The sequence below is a fragment of the Physeter macrocephalus genome, chromosome 10 (assembly GCF_002837175.3).
Source record: "Physeter macrocephalus isolate SW-GA chromosome 10, ASM283717v5, whole genome shotgun sequence".
Classification (NCBI taxonomy): Eukaryota; Metazoa; Chordata; class Mammalia; order Artiodactyla; family Physeteridae; genus Physeter; species Physeter macrocephalus.
Genome location: NC_041223.1, coordinates 52,950,600 through 52,972,107, shown reverse-complemented (window position 1 = coordinate 52,972,107; position 21,508 = coordinate 52,950,600). Strand labels below are relative to the sequence as shown.

The 21,508-nt window shown below is 43.4% G+C and overlaps 1 protein-coding gene across 1 annotated transcript in view; it reads right to left on the bottom strand.

The window, feature by feature from the left end:
* SCML4 (Scm polycomb group protein like 4) overlaps nucleotides 1-21,508 on the bottom strand; it is a 36,515-nt gene that overhangs the window by 12,544 nt on the left and 2,463 nt on the right. The window contains exons 2-3 of the mRNA XM_028494723.2: nucleotides 3,560-3,689; nucleotides 1,114-1,334 (exon numbers count right to left, since the gene is read on the bottom strand). Coding sequence (XP_028350524.1) covers nucleotides 1,114-1,334; nucleotides 3,560-3,689 — 351 coding nt within the window. The remainder of the gene's footprint in view (nucleotides 1-1,113; nucleotides 1,335-3,559; nucleotides 3,690-21,508) is intronic.

The window sequence follows — 21,508 nt, the reverse complement described above, 5'->3', positions numbered from 1 at the left end:
CTATGATGCTGGGCCAGAGAAGACACCAGGCTGTCCCCTTGGAGTCAAAGCATCTTGCAAAGGCCTGGAGCTCCAGGGCTTAAGGGCAGGTGGTGACAACCACTGTGCATGTGGAGAGCCTCAGGTAAGACAGACAGAGCCTCTGCGAGGAAACATTTGAAGGGGGCAGAGCTCCCAATTCTGCCTCAGAACTTGTGGTGACAGTTCCCACTCCCTCTGGATGCTGTTGGGTCGGGGTGGAAACTGGAGGAGGGTGGTGACAGCGGGAGATGGGATTGACCCTGAAGGCTCTTGTTTAAAAAAAAAAAGTCCTGTGAGGTGGGGTTTAGACCATGAACTTTCCCCACTTCCCCGCATGGTGTTAAGTGCTATGAATAAGGAATAAAGCAGAGGAAGGGAGAATAAATAGTGACAAGGGCTGATGTGTTAGACATGTGGTCAGGGAAGGGCTTTTTGATAAGGTGGCATTTGAGTAGGAATCTGAAGGAACTCCAGGAGCAAGTCACGTGGACAGCTGGGGAAAGAGCATTCCAGAAAGAGAGAACAGCAGGTGCAAAGGCCCTGAGGCAGAAGGAGCATGGTTGGAGGACACAGGAATGAAGCCACTGTGGCCAGAGCAGAGTTTGGGACTCAATAGAAGTGACCAGGAGATCAAGGAAGTTCCCAGGACCAGGTCACATAGGACCTGGGGGCCCTTGTAAGGATGTGGGCTTTTTCTCAGAGTGACATGGGAGCCATTGAGGGTTTGGAGAAAAGGAGGGGCATGATCTGACTTAGATTTTGAAAGAACCAGAATCGTGAAAGGATTCTGGATATATTTTGAAGTTGATTCTGAAAGGATTCTGGATATATTCTGCAGGTAGAACAACAGGATTTATTGATGGGTTGGAAGTGGGAGGTGAAAGAGGCAGTCAAGGGAGAGGATTCAGATGTCCAGTCTTCTTATCCAGATCTGGAAGTATCTTCTCCTCAAGCCCCAAGAGAACCTTCGGCACACAGGCTCATTTAAGGACCCTGGAGCCCAGAAGATGGGGACAGACCCTGGCCATGGTCCCCCAAGCCTGATTACAGCTATTTTCCTCTTTGGAGACACACCCACGGCCCTCCTCATACAGCCTGCTCCAGGGCTTTACCTGACACCATCTCACCACCGTAGCCCTGCTTGACCAGGGAGAAGACCAGCTTCTGCTGGTGGGCACAGTCGATGCACGCTTGCACAGCCTGCTGCAGGACAGCCGACGGCCTTTCGGGCCCAAAGTGCTCGGGGAGCTGCTGTACCTTCCTCCTCTCCAGGTACGGCCCTGCGTTGGCTTGCTTGTTGATGTAGAGGCAGACTGTGGAAACAGACCCACAAAGCCCTCAGCATCGAAGCACATCAGGCCAGGGGTGGCTCCCGTGCACACTGGGGATGCCTCAGCCATGTCCCCTTGTCCCTGGTCTTGGGAAAGCGAAGGCCAAAGTGGGACCAGTTCTTCCCAACTCAAGAAGTAAAAGAGGCAATAGATTCAATCACCTCCAGCTGCCAGGGCTTGCTCTCAGAAAGGCCTCCTGGTTGGGAAGAAATAGGCATGTCCGCTCCAATGTACTCAAATCTGAATTGTAGACAATTATGGACAATTGTGGACCATGTATATAAATGTATTTATGTGCTGGGAACATACACAAAATCTTCCCTTCTCCTCCCAGGAAGCTATCAAGCTATATATAATGTTTGCCATTTTTTTTGTTAACCTTCAGTAATTAAAAAGAATCAACATGTTGCTAATTACTCCAAAGACTATATATTTGATGAAATTCTAAAGAGGACTCTATTTACAATCTCAGGATAATGAACACTCAGCAGTCCATTTAGGTGAGCCCAACCAATGGTCCCCACACTTTTAAAGTAATATACCCCATTGGTAAAAAAATTTTTACCACATGCCCTAACATGTGTTTATTTATTTATAGATTATATACATTCTCAACCGTATTAATGTATTACATACATTTTAAAGATGTAACCAAAAAATAGAAAAATTTAAAGGATGAGATAAAAAGAAATATTAATAGTAGGTGTCATATTTTCTTCCACATGTTAATGACTCCTCTTATGTCTCCCCCTGCCCCCAGCCCAGGTATGAGCATCTTACCCTGGGGGCCACTAGTGCAGAGGAGCGTTAAAGAGGGACTTTAAGAGGAGACCAATAGGACTTTGGAAGGATTAAACAGTAACAACAAAGTTGAAGAAAATTAGTTTTTATTGAGCACCTACTATATTCCAGGCACTGTATATCCTTTATCTTGTTTGATTCTCAAGATAAGCCTGAGAATTAAATATTATTACTTCCCCTACTAAAGAAGAAACTGAGGTTAAAAGTGGTTAGTGGCTGCTCAGAAAGTGTAAAATGGTGCCATAAGGATTTTAACTAACGTCCTTCTGATGTCGTGGCCTGTGCTCTTTTCAGTCTACCAGGCTTCCTTCTTCAACTAATCCCACATGATTAAGGAAAATCTAATTGCTAAGGGACCTTCATGCCAGGCAGTGTGCTAGGCCCTACCAAGAAAATCTACACAATCCCTGCAGAGAACTTAGGGCCCAGAAGGGGAGACAGACCTACTCAGAGAATCACAGGAAGTGATGTGGGACCTTGGCTGCAAGAAACATTAGGGAGATGCTAGGAGAGCCTGTCCTGGGAACCTTGGCAGGAAAGTCAGTGAACGCTTTCTGGAGGGAGGTACCTGGGCTGAGGTACAAGGGAGGAGTAGGTTGACCCCAGAGGAAATATCATTCCAGAAGAAGGAAAGAGAATATGATATGATCCTATGATGGGCCCTTAAGACTAAGAGCAGGGCTTTGTTGGCCATACTACAAAATTTGGTCTTTACCTAACAGCATTAGGAGGGCACTGAGGGATTTAAGTGGGATGGGGCTGCGGATGGTTTGTGATGAGGGGGAACTATGGATGTGTATGTGTATGTGTGTGTGTGCGTTGTGGTTGTGTGTGTGTGTGTGTGTGTGTGTGTGTGTGAGAGAGAGAGAGAGAGAGAGACAGAGACAGAGACAGAGACAGACAGAGAGAGACAGAGAGACACCATCCGACTGCTGTTACTCTTAAGATGGAACTGTTCGTTGGTGGATGCCCCATGAGAGAGACTGGGCCGAGCTCCACCCTGAACTGGACAGGAAGGTACTGGGTGGGATTGAGGGGCATTAGGATCCTTAGGAGATCTGGAAGTACAAACACAGGGATAGAAACCCTTCAAGGTGAGCAGGCTCACTGTTGGTGCAAAGTAAACGTGGCTCTGAAGATAGTCTGGGCCGCCAACCACTCTTTCTAGCCTCCACCCACCCACAGCAACCAGCTGAAGCCAAGGTGCATTGAAAACCAATTTTAAATAATCCAAGCTGTGAGACACTAAACTCCTGTTCTCAGAGAATTTGGTCATCCTATCTACTGTCCAACTGACACACTGAATCCTTCATTTGAGCGACCTCAGTGGCAGCTCTCTAGTTCACAAAGTAACTTTAGCCGGTGGGCAGGCCATCCCAGCCTTGGAGTTCATTCGCCTCACCTACCTGTGAGAGCCTGTGGCGCTGCCAAGCTGGGTATGGTGGCTGCATCCTGAGGGATGGAGCTGAGGTCGGGCTCCGGCGTGCTCCGCGGGGGTGAGAGGGCTAAAGGCGTCATGAGAACCTGAGACTTGAGCTGCAAGAGAGAACCCAGGGAGTCAATGAAAATCTGGAGATGCTCTCTACACTCTCCCAGGATCCTTCCTGGGCTCAGTTAACCACTGCTACTCTGTCATTCTTCCACACCTTTCTATTGTGCAGCTTTGGGGGCTGAACTTCAGATTCAAGTTCATGATCAAGATTCAAGTTTGGGTCACACCCAGAGGTCAGCTCTGCACCCCGTCCTTACAGTGGAGCCACCCAGGAAATGACTGTGTCAGGCAGCGGGTGTGGGACACACAGAGGTATGAGGAATTGCAGCCTATAAGCCTCCTGAGTGCAGGATGCAGGGTGGGGGACAGTTCCCAGCCTGAGCCCCTGTTCTCCTGAGGTTCCTGTGGACAGGTCTTTCCTGACAGCCACCCAGTGACCAATCCTGAAGCTTTGCTCACTCTGCTGAGTTTTCTGTTCACAAAGATCACTGGGTCCTGCTAGAAGAGACAGCCGGAGCCATTCTTCCAAAAGGTGACATGCTTCTCAGGGTTTATTTCCTGCAGTGGAGACCATCAAAGGGTGATGCTGATGCTACTGGTCCATGGACCACACTTTGAGTAGCAAAAGGGTGTACATTCTGTTGTTAATGTATATGCAATCCCCATCCGTATCCTAACTTGATTCCTGGATTTTTAGGATGTAATAATAATAGTAGTCATGGAGAAACAGTATTCCTACTGCTAGTTATCCAACCATTCTACATTCATTCATTTAAGTCATACCAGTGTTTAAGGGAAAAACATTCCAGTGAATGAGAATACCAACTGAAAAGGTCCTGAGGCAGAGCACGCCTGGAGTGTTTGTGCTACATTAAGGTGGCAAGAGTGAGATTGGAGAGGTGGTAAAACCACGGGGCTTTGCAAGTTCTTTGACTTCTTCTCTGAGCTCTTCTGAGCAGAGAAACTACAGACTCTAAACTGACATTTTAAGCAATCTTTCTGACTGTTGTATTGAGAAGAGATGAAAGGAGCAAAAGTGAGAGGACCACTAATCTAGAGTAGATGAGCGACGATGGTAGGTTGAATCAGGGTGAGAGCAGTGGATGTGAAGAGAAGGGGACAGATTCTGGACAGAGTTTGAAGGTGGAACCAGAAGGACGTTCTGACACACTGGATGTAGTGTGTGAGAGAAAAAGAAAGAAGTCAAGGATGACTCCGAGGGTTTGGGCCAGGGAGTTTGCAGGTGGGGGAAGGAGGAGGGGAGAGTGGAGACAACAAGGGAAGGTCAGGTTGATTTTGGACATGTCAGGTTTAAGATGCTTAGATCCAAGAAGAGATGGTAAGTGGGCAGGTACGTATACTGGACTACGGAGTTCTGGGGGAAAGTCTAAACGGAGATCTAATTTTGGATTCGTAAGTAGCGAGTTGATATTTAAGGTCATGATAATGAATGAGGTCATCAGAGAATTGAGGGTAGGTGGAGAAGAGGAGGATCCATTCATTGAGCCCTGAAAGACTCCAACACGAAGAAGTCGGAGAGAGAGGGGTGACCAGCAAAAGAAACCAGGAACTATATCCAGTGGGGTAGAAAGAAAAGCGTGAGAGCATGGCACTGTGGGAACAAGATGGAGAAAGTGTCTCGTGGAGAAGAGAGTGACCAACCATGTCAAATGCTCAGTCAGACATGGAGGACCAGAAGTGGCCACGTAGCAACTTTTCAACACGAGAGGCTGTGGTGCAGTAGGTGAGATGAGAACCTGATTGGAATAAGCTTAAGAAATAGTGGGAAGAGAGGCACTGGGTCAGAAAGTAAAGCCAACTCTTGCAAGGAGTCTTGTCTTAAAAAAGAGTGGCCAATTAGCCATAGCAGCAGGAAAAGTAGGACTGAAAGATTTTTGCCCCACAGTGAGATACCACCTCACACCCATTAGGATGGCTACTATAAAAAAAATAAGATTTTTGCCCCACAATGAGATACCACCTCACACCCATTAGGATGGCTACTATAAAAAAAATAAGATTTAAATTAAAAAGAACACATGTTGATGAGGATGTGGAGAAACTGCAACCCTTGTGCACTATTGGTGGGAAAGTAAAATGGTGCATTCCTCAAAAAATTAAAAATAGAATTACCCAGAAATTCCACTTCTAAAAGAATTAAAAGCCGTGTCTCCAAGAGATATTTGTACACTCATGTTCATAGCAGTATTATTCATAATAGTCATTGTGGAAGCAACTACAAATGTCCATGGGCAGATGAATGGATAAACAAAATGTGGTATATACATACAAGGAAATATTATTCAGCCTTAAAAAGGAAGAAAATTCTGACACATGCTACAACATGGATGAAACTTGAGGACATCATGCTAAGTGAAATAAGCCAGGTACAAAAAGACAACTACTCTATGATTCCACTTATATGAGGGACCTAGAGTAGTCAAATGCACTTAAACAGAAAGAAGAATGGTGGCTGCTAAGGGATGGAGGGAGGGGGAAAGGGAGAGTCGTATTTAATGAGTATAGAGTTTCAGTTTTGCAAGGTGAAAACGTTCTGGAAGTTGGATGCACGGCGACGTGAATATACTTAAACTACTGTACTGTACACTTAGAAATGGTTATGATGATAAATTTTATGCCATGTGGTTTTTATCACAATTACCTTTTTAAAACTTTTAAAAATTTTTATTTATTTTATTTTTATTTTTGGCTGCGTTGGGTCTTCGTTGCTGCACGCGGGCTTTCTTTAGTCCCGGCGAGTGGGGGCTACTCTTCATTGCGGTGCACGGGCTTCTCATTGCGGTGGCTTCTCTTGTTGCGGAGCATGGGCTCTAGGCACGTGGGCTTCAGTAGTTGTGGCAGGCGGGCTCAGTAGCTGTGGCAGGCGGGCTCAGTAGTTGTGGCTCGCGGGCTCTAGAGCGCAGGCTCAGTAGTTGTGGTGCACAGGCTTAGTTGCTCCACAGCATGTGGGATCTTCCTGCACCAGGGCTCAAATCCATGTCCCCTGCATTGGTAGGTGGATTCTTAACCACTGCGCCACCAGGGAAGCCCTATTTTCTTTAATTTTTAAAAGATTTTTTTTTTTTTTTTTGTGTGTGTGTGTATGTGGGATCTTCCCGGACCGGGGCACGAACCCGCGTCCCCTGCATCGGCAGGCGGACTCCCAACTACTGCGCCACCAGGGAAGCCCTGTTGTTGTTTTTGAGAAGGGGAAAATATGTTCTAATGCTGGTGGAAATAGCCCAGTAGAGAGGGAAAAATTGATGATACAGGTGAGTGTGTGGAGAACTGCTGGCATTGAGACTCCGAACAGGTGAGAGAGGATGAGATTTAATGAACTGGGCTATGGCCTTAGAAAGAAACAAGGACTTTTCATCTACTGCAGTAGGAAGGAAGGAGGAATATGAGGCTCTGGATTTGGGTGGATGTGGAGGCGGGAGCTTACAGAAGGCCTTTTGCAATGGCTTCTAATTTCTCAGTGATGCTGGAAGCTGTGTGTGAGGGTGGAGGAGGATGGGTTAATGAACTAGGAGGGTGGGAGGCCATGGGGGGAATGGAATGTGGCTGCTCAGCAGCATTGAGGGCACAGTGGGATGTGTGGAAATGAATTTAAATTAATTGAAATGAATTGAAAAGCAGACAGGCCAGGGCTTCCCTGGTGGCGCAGTGGTTGCGCGTCCGCCTGCCGATGCAGGGGAACCGGGTTCGCGCCCCGGTTTGGGAGGATCCCACATGCCGCGGAGCGGCTGGGCCCGTGAGCCATGGCCGCTGAGCCTGCGCGTCTGGAGCCTGTGCTCCGCAACGGGAGAGGCCACAACAGTGTGAGGCCCGCGTACCACAAAAAAATAAAAAAATAAAAAAAAAATAAAAGCAGACAGGCCAAAAGTGAGCATGTTGGCTACACAAGGCTGAATGTGTGCAGAGTCTGGGGCTCTTGCTAGAGAGACTGTATTAATCAGAAGCAGCAATTAACAATAGATAGTTCATCTTAATTTGAGTTTAGCATTTGAAAAAATTAAAAGGTTCATCATGTAGCAATACTATACTAAGTATTATAAAAATAATTTAAAAGAAACTTCAGTGTAGATGGGAAACCTCCTGTGACTCAGTCACCATGACTATGGCAGGCTTTCCTCATCTGCCAAGTGTGAAGAGGGCTGCGGCCACTCTGCCTGTTCTCCCAGGTCAGGCACCAAGGGTTCCCCTGGTGGTCTCTCTAGGAGTGGTCTCTCTAGGAAGGTACAGCTAGTGATGGAGAGGCTGGTGGTGACAGTCTCCAAGGACTGCAGGCACCAGGCTCTGGAAGAACCTTGGCTAAATCCTCCTTTACAGGCTTAAAGCCCTTCAATGCCCAACATACAGATAATGATGTTGGTGGGGGAAAATAAACAGGATTAGTAAGTCGTCATTTCCCCCACTGTGTTCTTTAAGTAAATTACACAAAGATCCGTGTGATCCTTCCCGAGAAAAATGACAATGATGATGATGAGATGGATAATGAGGAGGAGGAGGATGACTGCAGCTAAGATTTAGATAGCAGACACTGTTTACTGTTCATGTAAACTTCATAATGACCCTAACTTTAATACTTTGTCACTATTTTAATATTTAGTAGAGGGGGATCTGTCCACTGAACCCACCTCCAATGAAATAATATAGTTGGCTGTTACCTCTGCCCATAATTTCTGCCCTGGTGAAGCAATTAAAGGGATTAGAATAAGTCAGCTGGTTGCCGGAAAAACCTTACATATTCATTCAACCTGTAAAACAACTTCTGGGACTTCTGAACAAAGAAGGAATCTCATGCAACTGTAGGTCGTATATGACTTTTAAAAAATATCCTTTTGGTAAGAGGATAAATCATCAGTAGGAATATCCTTTGACTCAGCATTCTGAAATTTCTGTCTCATTGCTTAATATAAAGAATGAATCAAAAGTAAGCTAGGGCTTCCCTGGTGGCGCAGTGGTTGAGAGTCCGCCTGCCGATGCAGGGGACGCGGGTTCGTGCCCCGGTCGGGAGGATCCCACATGCCGCGGAGCGGCTGGGCCCGTGAGCCATGGCCGCTGAGCCTGCGCGTCCGGAGCCTGTGCTCCGCAACGGGAGAGGCCGCAACAGTGAGAGGCCCGCGTACCGCAAAAAAACAAAACAAAACAAAAAAACAAAAAAAGTAAGCTAACCTAGAAAAGGGAGAGGGGTAGGTCATAGGGACACGGGAGTCAACTGAAAGAGCTTTCAATGGCCAAACCTGGAGCAACACGAGCAACAGATAAAGAAGGTAGTAGTGGATTATAATTCAAAGTATACAGTGAATATCCATGACTCATACTCACATAAATGAGTGACTGACTAAGTAAATACATGGGGAGAATCGACAGATCTCCCATGTATAAAAATTCCAAATACTTTATTGTGGAGTATAACTCCTCCTCCTTAAGTATGGGCCACACATAGTGACTTCCTTCCAAAGAGGACAGTATGGGAATGGGGGGAAAAGTAACTTTACAGTGGAGAAACTGGTCACACACCACCTCAGCCAGGGGATCCAGATCACCATCCACAGTGATAAACCATGTCGATAGCTCGCACCCTTGATATGATGTCATGGGAATGGCACCTTACCTCTGAGATCGTCTTTCCAAAAATCCATAACTCCTGTCTAATCATGGGATAAACTTCAAAAAACCCAAGTTGCAGAAGATTTTATAGAATACTTGACCAATACTCCTCAAAACTGCCAATGTCATCAAAAACAAGAAAAGTCTAAGAAATTTTCACAGCCCAGAGGAGCCTAAGGAGACATGATGACTAAATGTGATGACGTATCCTGGATGGATTCTGGAACAAAACAGGGGAAAACTAATGAATTTCAATAAAATATGGACCTTATTTAACAATAATGTATTATTATTGGTTCACTAGCTGTGACAAATGTACCATAATAATGTAAGACGTTATCTATAGGAGGAACTAGGTGTCGGGTAAATGAGAATCCTCTGTATATTTGCAACCCTTCTCTAAACCTAAAACTGTTCTAAAATATAGTTTATTTTAAAAATATTCAAAACAGAATCTGGCAGAATAAACTGGGGAAAATAAAGAGGAAGGAGGGAGGAGAGGCCTCTTTCTTGGCTGCATAAGACTGGAAGAAGATTTGCTACCCAGAATGCCTTGCTCTGACATGCAGGAGCTAATCCTTGGCCTTCAAAGCCAACAGCCCTGTACAGATGCTGGCAAAGTTGGCACCTTTACCTGAAATTCAAAACCTTGATCAAATGGGTATGGCAACTCCTCATCCAGGGCATGGGTTGCCAGTGGCTGTGCTTTGTCTTCTTAAATCATCGTGGTGGGGTGAAGCAGAGGGGTAGAGGCGGCCCCTGCCAGCTGGCGTCTCCACCAAAGGGGCTGGGGAATCTGGGATCAGCTCATCTTTCTTTTCCATTCACAGATCCAAAATATGGGCCTGGAGAGTTTCTTGCTCCCGCTGTCTTCAGGGGAAGACCTTCTCTAAGACATTTGCTAGAAAATCCCTGCAAAGAGTTGGGAGGGGATTTGTCTGCAAACTGAGATGTGTGGCCAGGGCACACTAAAGAAGAAGGGATCAGCTGATGTAAAATTCAAGTATTTTTCCAGAAATATGCAAGTGTGGAGAAACAGAAGTACTGACTAAAGAGTATTTGTTAGATTGACAACAAGAGGTTGGTAAATGAAGGATACAGAATGTGGTCGGGGGAGTATAAAGATGTGTAGAGCCTGCCTGCACATCAGCAGAGGATGAAGCAGCAAAGCAAAACTAAAATAAGTTCAGGATAGCAGTGGGCACATACAATGGAGCACTAGCTTTGGGGTCTGGGTTCAAAGTCCAGCTCAGTCACTCACTAACCCTGTCCTACGTCTCGCTACTTAGCCTGTCAGAGCCTACCTTTCCTCATCTGTAAGGTAAGGATAACAGCACCTTCTCACAAGGATGTGACAAGAATGAAGTGTAAACATTTAGCATAGGGCTAGTGCAAAGTGAGAACTCAATAAGTATTTCTGATCATTATTGCTGCTAGTATTATAATTTTATTATTAGAAATTCCAGAAATACAAATGAGTTCCAAGTTTCTTGTTCATGTAGCCATGGCAGGAAAGGGAAATTGCCCGTCTTTCTTCTAGGACCCATCTACATTTTCTACACTTACCCACTTGGGATCACACCTTCCTAAATCTTTGAAGACCCACCCTCCTACCTTACACATTGCACATGACTCCTCCCTTTAAGAAATGTTCCCAGTACGTTAAGTATTGCTTAGGCAGGAGCTGCCCTTTCCAAGTTGTATCACTTAAGCTAAGTCTAAAAAGGGAAAAAAAATTCATTCCATGAGGCAGTCATTTACTCAACAAATATTTATTGAGCACCTACTGTGAGCAGGAAACTGTTGTAGGTGCCGAGGATACATCTGTAAATGGGGGAGATAAGGTCATTGTTCTTGATGAGGTAATATCAGAGTGGAGGAAACAAATAAGAAACACAACAAAAATGTCAAATTGTGATAAGTACTACTCTGAGAAGTAAAACATGGGGATGTGATAAAAAGGGACCAGGTGACTAGGGTAGGCTGATAAGGAGGTGACACCTACATCAAGATCTGAATGACAAGAGGGAGGCTGAGGGCTTCCCTGGTGGCTCAGTGGTTAAGAATCCGCCTGCCAATGCAGGGGACACGGGTTCGAGCCCTGGTGCGGGAAGATCCCACATGCTGCGGAGCAACTAAGCCCATGCACCACAACTACAGAGCCTGTGCTCTAGAGCCCACGAGCCACAACTACTGATCCTGCATGCCACAACTAATGAAGCCCGCGCGCCTAGAGCCCGTGCTCTGCAACAAGAGAAGCCACCACAATGAGAAGCCCGCGCACCGCAACGAAGAGTAGCCCCCGCTCGCCGCAACTAGAGAAAGCCTACACGCAGCAACAAAGACCCAATGAGGCCAAAAATTAAATAAATAAAATAAATAAATTTATTAAAAAAAAAAAAGAGGGAGGCTGAGGAAAGAACTTTCGAAGGAGATAGAATGGTCAGTGTAAGCCTCCTAAAGCTTGGCTTCTTCAAAGAACCAGGAAGCCAGAGTGGCTGGAATTATGAGCAAGAGGCAGAAGGAGGCAAGATGAGGTTAGCTAGGTGGTCAGGGCCCAGTCACGAGGGCTTTCTAAGTCAGTGTTGTAGATTGAATCGTGTCCCTCTCAAAAAAGACTTGTTCAAGTCCTAACTCCCAGTACCTGTGAATGGGACTTGACTTGGAAATAGGGTATTTGCAGATGTAGTCAAGTCAAGATGAGGCCATACTGGATTAGAGTGGGCCCTAATGCCAATGACTTGTGTCCTTATAAGAAGAGGGAAATTTGGACACAGACACAGACACACAGGGAGAATCCCATGTGACAATGGAGGCAGAAATTGGAGTGATATGTCTACAACCAAGGAACACCAAGGATTGCAGGCAACCACTAGAAGCTAGGAAGAGTCAAGGAAGGATCCTACCCTAGAACTTTCAGAGAGAACATGGCCCTTCCAACACCTTGATTTTGGACTTCTAGCCTCCAGAACTGTTGTTTTAAGACACCCGGTACTTTGTTATAGCACTCAGATTAAAAAGTTTGGATTTTATTCTAAGAGTTATGAAAACAATTAGAGAATTTTAAGCAGAGAAAGACACAACCCAGTTTTTATTTTATAAAATTAAGTATGGCTGCTATACAGAGAATGGATGGGGAGAGGCAAAATAGAGAAAAGAATACTAGTGAGGAGGTTATCATATGGTCCAGGCAAGAGGCATAGATGGCTGAACTAGGGTGAAAGTAGTGAAGACAGAAAGAATTGGTTGGATTCAGGTGTACTTTGGAGATGAAGTTAAGGTGATTAGAGAGAGAAAGTGCAAAATCAAAGATAACTTCTAGATTTATTCACATAAACTTTGATAGTATATTTTTATCACATTAGTTTAAAACATTAGCATTTTACTTGTTGCTCATTTAGTTAACTTTGGGGAAGCCATAATACTGGCTTGTGTCTAAGGTTCAAAACATTCCGTCTCGGGCTTCCCTGGTGGCGCAGTGGTTGAGAGTCCGCCTGCTGATGCAGGGGACGTGGGTTCGTGCCCCGGTCCGGGAAGATCCCACATGCCGCGGAGCGGCTGGGTCCGTGAGCCATGGCCGCTGAGCCTGCGCGTCCGGAGCCTGTGCCCCGCAACGGGAGAGGCCGCAACAGTGAGAGGCCCGCGTACCGCAAAAAACAAAAAAACAAAACAAAACAAAAAAACATTCGTCCTCTAATACTCAAGCAGTAAAATTTCAGAATATGACAGGAAACATTCTGTGCGGAACTTCTGGGAGAGGATGTGAAAAAGAAGTCGAGCATCCACATTTCCTCATCTGGGAAATGAGCACTGAGAACTGACATGATTTCACATTGCCCAATGAGCTGCAGGGGAGTGGTGAGAACACAGGACTCAGAGAGGGCTGGGGTTCTAATCCTGGTTCTGCCCCTGACTCACATGGGACTCTGAGCAACCCATTCAATGCCTCTGGGCTTCATCTTCCAAAGCCATTAATTCGGGTAGGGTTGTTGGCTTTTATTTTATTTATTTATTTATTTATTTTGGCCTTGCCACTCAGCATACGGGATCTTAGTTCCCGGACCAGGGATCGAACCCGTGCCCCCTGCAGTGGAAGCACAGAGTCTTAACCACTGGACCACCTGTGAAATCCCAGCTTGCTGGTTTCTCAGTTCTATTCCAACTCATAATGTTGTGTATGTACCTTGCATTAGACTATTTCTGAAAACATTAAAGAGTTTGGGATAAAAGCAGTGTCAGTGCCATATTTTGAATGTTGATTAGAAGAAATGTGGCATCTTAAATTTCTTTGGAGTTTTGTGTCTGGGAATATAGAAAACTATGTTATTTGGATCAACTGAAAACAACTATCAACAATGGATAAAATGTAAGGTTAGTAAAAGTATGGAGGCGCTAACAATATATAAAGGATAATTGGGCCCAAATTTAGGTGAAATGTAGGCCTTGGAATTGCCATGGATCAGGGCTCACCCAAAGGGCTACAACCTCAGGGTAAGGGTAAGCTAGCTGTAAACTTGTCCTTCCCTACCCCACCCATACCTGACTTTAAGGAAAGTTGCCTTGACACTGGGGGAGGGGGTGTGCAGAATCCCTGGGAAGATATTGCCACAAACCAGAGCTCACACAGATTTGCAGCTCAAATTCACAGAACTTGGGCAACCAAGAAAAGTTCAGGCTGTGAAGTTAGTTTAAAAATTACCCAATCTGGCAGTGCTCCCAGGTTACCTGGAAAAACAAACACAAATCATCTCTGGAGAAAGGTCTCAAAGAAGTCCCCAAAATAATTTTTCAAAGTCAGTGAATAACACAGCCCAAACACACAAGGAAGCAAGGAACCAAAGCAAGAATGGGCAATAAAAACACAAAGCAGTAAAACCCCAAAAACGGGGCTTCTATGGTGGCACAGTGGTTAAGAATCTGCCTGCCAGTACAGGGGACACGGGTTCAAGCCCTGGTCTGGGAAGATCCTACATGCTGTGGAGCAATTAAGCCTGTGCACCACAACCACTGAGCTCACGTGCCACAACTACTGAAGCCCGCACGTGACTAGAGCCTGTGTTCCACAATAAGAGAAGCCACCGCTTCTTTCTTCTTATGAGAAGCCCACGCACCGCAACGAAGAGTAGCCTCTGCTCGCCGCAGCTAGAGAAAGCCTGCGCACAGCAACGAAGACCCAATGCAGCCAAAAATAAATAAATTAAATAAAATACTTAAGATATTTCAATTATCAGTCTTAGATTCTAAAAGCAAGTGTGATATTATGTATAAAGATATAAAGAACAAGTTTGAAAATATCTCTGGAAACAGAAAACTATAAAAAATAGCATAGCAAAATTATAAAAGAACCAAATTTAACTTCTATACAATAACTAAAATTAAAAACTAAATAAACAGATTTAACAGCATACTAAATATAGCTAAAGAAAGAATTAGTGTGCCAGAAGATATGTCAGAAGAAATTCACCAAAAAGTAGCATAGAGACAAATAGATAAAAACTATTGAGGGAAGGTTAAAAGACAATGCGAATATGAGAAGTTTTAACGTTAGAGTTTCAGAAAGAATGGAACAGAGGTTATATTTGAAAAGATAATGGCTAAGAATTTTCCAGATCTGATGAAAGTTCTAATCCACAGATTCAGGAAGCCCAACAGACTCTAAATAAGATGAATAAAAAAGAAATCCACAGGTAGACACAACAGAATGAAATTGTAGAACACTCAAGACAAAGAAAAAAATCTTAAAATTAGCTTAAAAATACAAAACCTGCCAGGGAACACTCACATAAACCAGATGGAGAGCTGAGTTCTTTACAACAATGGGCCCCAGAAGATAAATGGAATAATACCTTCAATGTGCTGCAAGGAAAATAACAACCTAGAATTCTATACCCAGCAAAAATATTTTTTTCCAAAAGTGAAGATGAAATAAAAGTACTTCCAGACAACAGAAGCTAAGAGAATTCATCACTAGAGGATCTATATTAAAGGGACTTCTAAAAGATGTACTGCAGGAAATGGAAAGTGATTTCAGGTAGAATGTATGATATGCAAAAAGAAATGAAGAATTTTTTTAAGTGGTAAATAAGCAGGTGAATCTGAATGAAAATAACTGTACAAAACAAAAATAATTGTTTTGAGGGATTAAAAAAGCAAAAAAGAATTAAGATGTGTGACGACAGTAATATTGAAGTGGGGAGATAAATGGAGTTAAAGTGTCCTAAGGTCCTTGTATGATCTAGGAAGAAACAAAGGTAAGGTTAACTTTAGAAAACTCTAGTACGTAAGCATGCTGTAATTTCTAGAGCAATCAGTAATACAATAGAAAACATAGTGCTTAAACTTCAAGAAGTAGAAAAGAAAGAATTATATGCTTAAAAATCCAAAAGAAGGCAGGAAAGACATGTAAAAGGAACACAGAATGAGTGAGACAAATAGAATACAGAAAATAAGACATAGATTTACACCCAAATTTATCAATAATTACTTTAAATATAAATGGACTAAATGTCTAGTTACAAGATAAAGATTATTATACTGGATGCTATGGATTAAAATGTGTCTCCCCACCAAAAGATGTTGAAGTCCTAACCCCCAGTACCTGTGAATGTGACCTTATTGGGAAATAGGGTCTTTGCAGATGTTCAAGTTAAGATAAGCTCATTAGAGTGGGCCCTGATCCAATATGACTGGGTCCTTATAGAAAGGGGAAATTTGGACACACAGACAAACATGTACAGAAGGAAGCCAATGTGAAGACCCAGGGAGAATGATATCCACAAGGCAAAGAACACCCAAGGTCCCCCAAAGCTAGGAGGGAGGCCTGCAACAACAGATCCTCCCTCCCAGCCCTCAGAAGGAACCAACCTGGCTGATCTTGATCTCAGATTTCCAGCCTGCAGAACTGTGAGACAATAAATTTCTGCTGTTCCATCGACAGATGGATAGATAAAGAAGTCGTGGTATATAAACACAGTAGAATATTACCCAGCCATAAAAAAGAATGAAATAATGCCTTTTGCAGCAACATGGATGGACCAAAAGGTCATTATACTAAGTGAAGTAAATCAGACAAAGACAAATATCATATGATATCACTTATATGTGGAATCTAAAAAAATGACACAAATGAACTTATTCACAAAACAGAAATAGACTCACAGACATAGAAAATAAATTTATGGTTACCAAAGGAGAAAGGGGGGGGGATAAATTAGGAGTTTGGAATTAACAGATACACACCATTATATATAAAATAGATTAACAATAAGGACCTACTATATAGTACAGGGAACTATATTCCATATCTTATAATAACCTATAACGGAAAAGAATCTGAAAAAGAATATACATATTCAGTAATACATATATATCTAACATGTATATATATATAAAGTGATATATATGTATATCTAACATGAAATTAATACAACATTGTAAATCAACTATATTTCAATAAAAATAAAATTTAAAAAGAATTTGCACTGTTTAAGCCACCCAGTTTGTTGTATTGTGTTACAGCAGCCCTAGGAAACTGATGTACCAGATTCTATTTTTTAAAAATCATGTTTCCTCTCCCTTCCTTCCTCTCCCACGCCATTCGCCATTCGAGTATAGCTTTGTCCACGTCCCTGCCCATAGCTTTCCCCGGGGGCACACTGCTCCTTTAGGCTCACTCTCTTTCTTCACACAAAACTCCCTCAGGGTTCTGTGGAGATTCAGGGAGCAGGGTTACGGAAAATTGAATACCTCACCGTGTTTAACCTTAGACTTTAGTCTAAAAAACTTGCCTCTTGGAAATGCAAATCAGCTCCGACAACAAGAAGTTTGTGGCCAATGGCCTAATTCCATTCCGAGGAGTCAGCCTGTTTCTGAGTTTACCCACACCTTTTTCTCCTTTCCCTTGGAAGAGATTAAACATGCAAGGGATGGAGGGGCCAGTATCCTTTGCCCTTGTTTACATTTCTCTTACTCCTTAGCATAAGTGAAAATACCAACTAACATTCATGTCTGAGTTACACTCAGAATGCTGGTCAGGAGACATTCACCAGATACCGCTGCCCCAGACCTACTGCTTAGCCTCACCCCTGACCATTGCTCCAGTCCTGGGGTGAGGGCAGGAGGGCGGGGATGGTCACAGAAAACCCCAGGAGAGACAGTTCCCCGCCTTAGGGTTAGTGTGCACGGAGGCGGAGGTGGTGCTACCATCCTGCCTGGGTGGGACTGAGAAGAATGGGTTAATTTCCTCCTGACAGAGGGCAGCCGAGAGAGGAGACAGTGAAGCCGTGACGCCCGTACTCTCTGAGTACGAGGAGACAGAAGGAAGAAAAAGGAAAACAAAAATAACCATCATTGGATAAAGTGGGATGCAGAAAAACAGATCTATGCATGTGAAGTATTTAATGAACGTCGACGCTGCCCTGTGACTCCAGCAATCTTTAGTAGAGACCACGCATTTCAAGGAATGCTCGCTGTGATGGAGTTTCTTACAGAAACTGGTGAGGGAGACAAGTTCTATGCATCAGCAGGCGTGGGGTCAGCCCTGAAGATGAGAGTGGGGATATGGAACATACACTTACAGACATCCTGCGCATAGCAGAGCTCAGAGCAGCGGGGAGGTGGAGCAGCTTATACTGGTTCACAAGAGGTGACTGTTAAATTTTCAGGAATATTGCAAGTTGTTTGTTAAACACAGCAATTATTAAAAATTAAAGTGCATACACTTACAGAGTATTAATTTTTAAAATATATTAAGAACAAAAGTAATAGATACTCAAAACTCATCACTTTCTAATTATTTTACTGTTGCATCTGTGTGGAAATAGAGTACAAGAGTGATACTGCAGCACATCTTTTACCAACTCCACATTCAGGAAAGTCACATTGGTGCCTTGAAACTGGCCATGGTGGGAATATTTACACCTTGGAAATTGGCAAATGCTACAAATAGGGCTGGATTTACTGTTTTGTTGACTTATAGGCTTAAGAGAGTGATGGAGAAAATATTAAAAACGCAAATTAAACTTAAAAGTGTGTCTTGTCTGTAGCCATTACACAGCGAATAGAATGAAAAAAACAGATATTTTTTGTTTTCACAAACTATTATCCAATTCAGCAAAGAAGCCAACCACATCCTTGACAAATGAGTGAAATTCCAACATACAACTTCACTGTTTACATTTCTCTCACTCCTTAACATAAGTGAAAATACCAACTAACATTCATGTCTGAGTTTCACTCAGAATGCTGGTCAGGAGACATTCACCAGATACCGCTGCCCCAGATCCACTGCTTAGCCTCACCCCTGACCATTGCTCCAGCCCTGGGCTGAGGGCAGGAGGGTCACAGAAAACCCCAGGAGAGACTGTCCCCTCCCTAGGTGCTGCACACCGTTCAGCCCAAGGGAATGGCCCCTGCCTAGTGCCTTTGTAGTCATTTCCCTCACGGGCCACAGGTGGTTCTTCATATGCACCATCAGCAAGAGGGGGACCTTGAAAATAGGCACAGGAAAGGTTAGATGTCAATTCTTCCCTTCTATACTATTAGGCTGCCGTTAGCGTTCGTAACTATGACTCTTAAGGCAATACAAGATCTGGATAATCAAAGAAGCACTGAAGCCAATTCAACAGTTCTAATGAAAACACACTTTAGAAAGAGGCTTTAAACAAATGTTGAAACAAACAAACAAACCCTTTCTACTTCAGTTTGAACATTCTCTTAATTGAGATTTTTGTTAACTTGACATCCTTGTTACACAGTGCCCAAAACACATACTTTTTCAGGGGGGAAAAGGATGACAATAACAAAGGAGGAACAAAACAAAATGTTGCATTTACTCTTGCGCTTTAGAAAATTACTTTCTTTATAGAGTGAATTTGCCAGTTAACGGAAGACTGTCCTTTAAATATTTAGCAGAAATTGCTGGCTCTTCCCAAATATCCATGCTCCTTTCTTCATTTATTAATGGAATCCCTGGATTTCAGCTTATCATGTGGTCACTCAGCACTACATTTTCCCGCCTCCCGTGGAGCTAAGTGTGGCCAAGTGACTCACTTCTGGCCAGTGAGTTGCAAGTGTGAGGGTGTGTACAACTCTGAAGGTTTCACCCTTAAAGGGGAAACAACGTGCCCTCCACCACCTCTGTCCACATTCTGCTGGCCGAAGTAGTGGGATGGTGGGACCTGGAGGAGCCACCTTAGAGCATGAGGTAGAGACTGTGTCTTAAGATAGCAGAGCAACAATATAAAAGGAGCCTGGGTCCTCGACATGGTGGAGTCATCGAATCAGCCCCACATGGCCTTCCCAGACAGTAACATGAGAGAGAAATTAGATTCTATCTTCTTTAAGCCACTGTTCTTTGGCCTTTGAAACAGCAGCTGAATTTGTATGCTGAATGATACAATTATTAACATTTTAGAGCATATAAACTATTTGTTTTTAATATTTCAGGGATGATATTCTTTCTAGAGCATGTTACACTTTTCTTAGCTAGTTAAACAGAGCAGACAGAAAGTAATCTACTCTTTTTTGAATCAGGAAACACAAATACTATTCTGAACAATAATGCAAAGAGATAGCTGAGGTGGAGAGGGCTGCTGGCCCGACAGTATGTGGCCTCAGGCTGCGGGGCATGGTTAATTCATGCCTAATTCCGGCAGTTTTTCTGACTCCTCTCACTATGAAATTATCAAGGATCTATAAGAAATATATATATATAAAGTGCTTAGGCCCAGAGACTCAAATGTAGAAGCGCTCAGTAAGTGTTACTTATGACTACTATTGCTATTAGTATTAATTATTATTATTGTGTACTGGGGACAAACGGCTATCTTAAAACACCGGCACTTTTTTCTGCCTGCTTAAATCATAAAGACACAGAAGCTGAAAATCCCGCTATTTGGAGCCATTGTAATCAGCTATGTCTACTGAATGGAAGTTAGGGTTTATCCCTGGTGCAGACCCTCTCTCTTTATCTTTTTAAAAAGACTTCCATGGTCTCCTTAGTCATGAAATGTAAGGAAAATCTACCTGTTGACCTTGGGGAGTCTCTGAACTGAGGACCTAAATCAACAGCAGATTCTTCAAACTGAGATGTAAATGTTCGGTTTTATAATGAAGAAAACTGTTTTCATGGCAGTCAGAGTATGGCTCTTCGGAGAAAATATGACGTTAAGAGGTTTTTCCTTCCTTTGACTGGGGTGAGAAGGGGGCAGCAAGGCCATAAAATGATACTCACAGCAGCAAGCATGCCCCAGCAAAGTGACTGCAGGCCGGGGCCAAGAGACATGGCCAGATGGGCCCTGGGAGGAGGAATGACCCATGAACTCTGGAGCACTCACATATGAATGCCAGTTAAACCCTTCCTTTTCTGCCTATAATTTGCTCATGTTATTCTCAAGACTCAGAGAAGAGGTTAAATATCACAGCCTGTGTTAGCTGTGCTTTGGTCTTAAAGGGAGAGGCTTATACCCATACTTGGACCAGAGAGAGTTTCCACACGTGCAGGGACACAGAGGTGATTGACAGAGCAGCTTGGGACAGCACCAGGCAAGAGGCGACAAATGTCAACCAGCACAAACCTGTGATACGGTTGGTACAACCAGGCATCCTCAGAATCTCCTGGCTCAATACTTATCATTTTATTATGATAATATTGTTAATATAAATATAATAATGTGCTGACATAAAGTTATATTGTTATTATTTTATAACTGATAATATTATTGTATATTTTATTGTTCTAAATTATTAACATGATATCATATAATTATACTTTCAGTATCCAGCTGTGTGTGCAATCTTCTCCCCAAAATATCTTCCCCTTCAAATCAAAGGCTATTAAACTGCAATAATCAAGCTTGTAAGAAATGCGTCTACAATAAAGGTAAACAGACACTGAGGAAGGGTTTGGAAGCATTTTCTTAGTAATAAAATACAAGATCTTTAAGGGTAGACCAAGTAATATCTTATTTCACTTGCTCAGGACTTTTTTTAACAACTCTGGCTCCCCAGCTGTGTCCCAGGTAGTTAAAATTGCCAAATGAGTGGCCATTTGGTAAATGGAATCAAACTGTACACTTTCCTTGCTGGCATCTCCACAATTAAAACCATTTCGTTACTGGTAAAATGGGGCTTCAGGGTCTAAGATATTGTCAAAATAAAACCGGAGAAACTTAATACGTTGTTAACTTTATTTTGCCAAGTAAGGACTTTTTTTTAAAGATTACCAAACCCTCACAATATATGACAC